The sequence below is a fragment of the Acanthisitta chloris genome, unplaced genomic scaffold (genome assembly GCF_000695815.1).
Source record: "Acanthisitta chloris isolate BGI_N310 unplaced genomic scaffold, ASM69581v1 scaffold20628, whole genome shotgun sequence".
Taxonomy (NCBI): Eukaryota; Metazoa; Chordata; class Aves; order Passeriformes; family Acanthisittidae; genus Acanthisitta; species Acanthisitta chloris.
In genome coordinates, this window is record NW_008685617.1 from 1,364 (window position 1) to 3,328 (window position 1,965).

At 48.3% G+C, this 1,965-nt stretch overlaps 1 protein-coding gene across 1 annotated transcript in view; it reads left to right on the plus strand.

Annotated features, from left to right (window-relative positions):
- ALKBH4 (alkB, alkylation repair homolog 4 (E. coli)) overlaps positions 1-530 on the plus strand; it is a gene marked incomplete at its 5' end in the record, with an annotated part of 1,280 nt that extends 750 nt beyond the window's left edge. Inside the window, 1 exon segment of the mRNA XM_009079850.1 lies at positions 1-530. This exon segment is cut by the window's left edge and continues 33 nt beyond it. Within this exon segment, the coding sequence (XP_009078098.1) occupies positions 1-530 (530 nt within the window).
- Positions 531-1,965: the final 1,435 nt, after the last annotated feature.

Sequence of the window (1,965 nt, forward strand, 5' to 3'; positions counted from 1 at the left end):
CTGTGCTCAGTGGGTTCCTACCTGTTGAACAGTGTAACCTGGACTACAGGCCAGAGAGAGGTTCTGCCATTGACCCCCATTTTGATGACTGGTGGCTTTGGGGGGAACGTCTAGTTAGCTTGAACCTGCTCTCCAAAACTCTGCTCTCCATGTCTTGTGACTCTGATGACACTATCCAATTACTCCCCACTCTCCCTAATGGGGAATTAAGTCCCCCTGGACCTTTCACACAGACATCAACATGCAGAAATTCAGGAGATGAGGGAATCAAGTGTGTTTTGTCCCCAAGGCTGGTGCCCAGCAAGGAGGTGACAGTTGCTGTTGCCTTGCCCAGGAGGTCACTGGTGGTGCTGCACGGTGACGCACGGTACCGCTGGAAACACGCGATCCACCGCCAGCACATACAGCACCGTCGTGTCTGCCTCACCTTCAGGGAGCTGTCTGCAGAGTTCAGCACTGGAGGAAGGCACGAGGAACTGGGGAAAGAGCTGCTAGAAATAGCTCTGTCATTCCAAGGCAGACCTGTGTGATGGAGATCAAGGGGAAGCCTGAACTGTATTTTGTTAGGGAATGTGTAAAGTGAGGTATGGGATTTGTATGACTCGGTTGATGTCTTGATGTGTGTGTAAGGAACCAGTTGTGTGCAGAGATAAGCAAAATAAAATGGAAATTTAACAAACAGAAATAAGGGAGTGCAAGGAGAGGTGGGCTTTGAAGGCTCCTGGGCAATGAGAGCTTGCAGGCCAAAGTCAGAAATCATAGAATTTTAGGGGTTGGAATGGAGCTTAGAGGTCATCCAGCCCCAACCCCCTGCCCTGGGCAGGGACACCTCTCACCAGAGCAGGTTGCTCAAGGCTTTAACCAACCTGGCCTTGAACACTGCCAGGGCTGGGGCATCTACTACCTCCTTGGACAACCTGTGCCAGTGTCTCACCACCCTCACAGGAAAAAACATCTTCCTAATATCTAACCTAAATTTCCCCTCTTTCCATTTGTAAGCATTGCATTGCCCCTTGTCCTGTCCCTGCCAGCTCCTAACAAAGAGTTCCTCCCCATCTTCCCTTCAGATACTGGAAGGCTGCTATGAAGTCTCCACTCAATGTTCTCTTCTCCAGGCTGAACATGAGCTGATGTATCCTTTATATCTGTTGTAACGACAGGCAGAAAGCAAACAGCCATTTCTTAAATAAACCAAGAAGGAAAGTTTGTGTCATTAAACTGAGTTGAGTATCACAGAGCCCTTGACACAGTTTCAGCCCAAGCCCTGCCACAGATTTTAACCTCTCCTGGCCCATTACTTGCGTCTGTCAGACTGCTTTGAGCCTTGTACTGTGCCCCAGGGGCACAACAATCTCGTCACCTGCCTCAGATAGTCCTTCAGAGACCAGCTCTCAGGGGAAGAGGGTAAGCAAGTATCTCTCCACAGCTAGTACAACACACTGAGAACTAATTAAAGTAATTATCCTTTGCTGAAGATTCATGCTCTAACAATGAGGATTAATCATAAATTCCATGTGTGACCTCTATCTTCTGGGACCAAAGAGCAGCATTTGCAGAGGGCTGATGCTGACTCTTCTGCAGAGACAGCTTGGACAGGGATCAGACCAAAGGCCCGCACAGACTGTGTTATTTTCTGATCATTTGTCATCTCTGAACCCTGCTGTCAGCTCTCAGGAGCGAGAGTCTGATTTTGGGAATGAGCTGGGCAACAGACTGCAGCACTGGCAGCTATCATTTTTTTCCTTGGCACCTCCAGCAGTCAGGTTTGAATCATGCCTTTTACCTAAGATTCAAGTAGTCATTTGCAGCAGAAGCTGATTTGAGGCCATCTGTCTGCTCTGAACAAATTTCTGTGCTCTTGAAAATGAAGCTGGGCCACGGAAGAAGCATGATCCTTTAATAAACACAGTTGTGCCATGAAAACCATTCAGCACAGTCAGATCTACAGCAGTAAAACATCCCCTG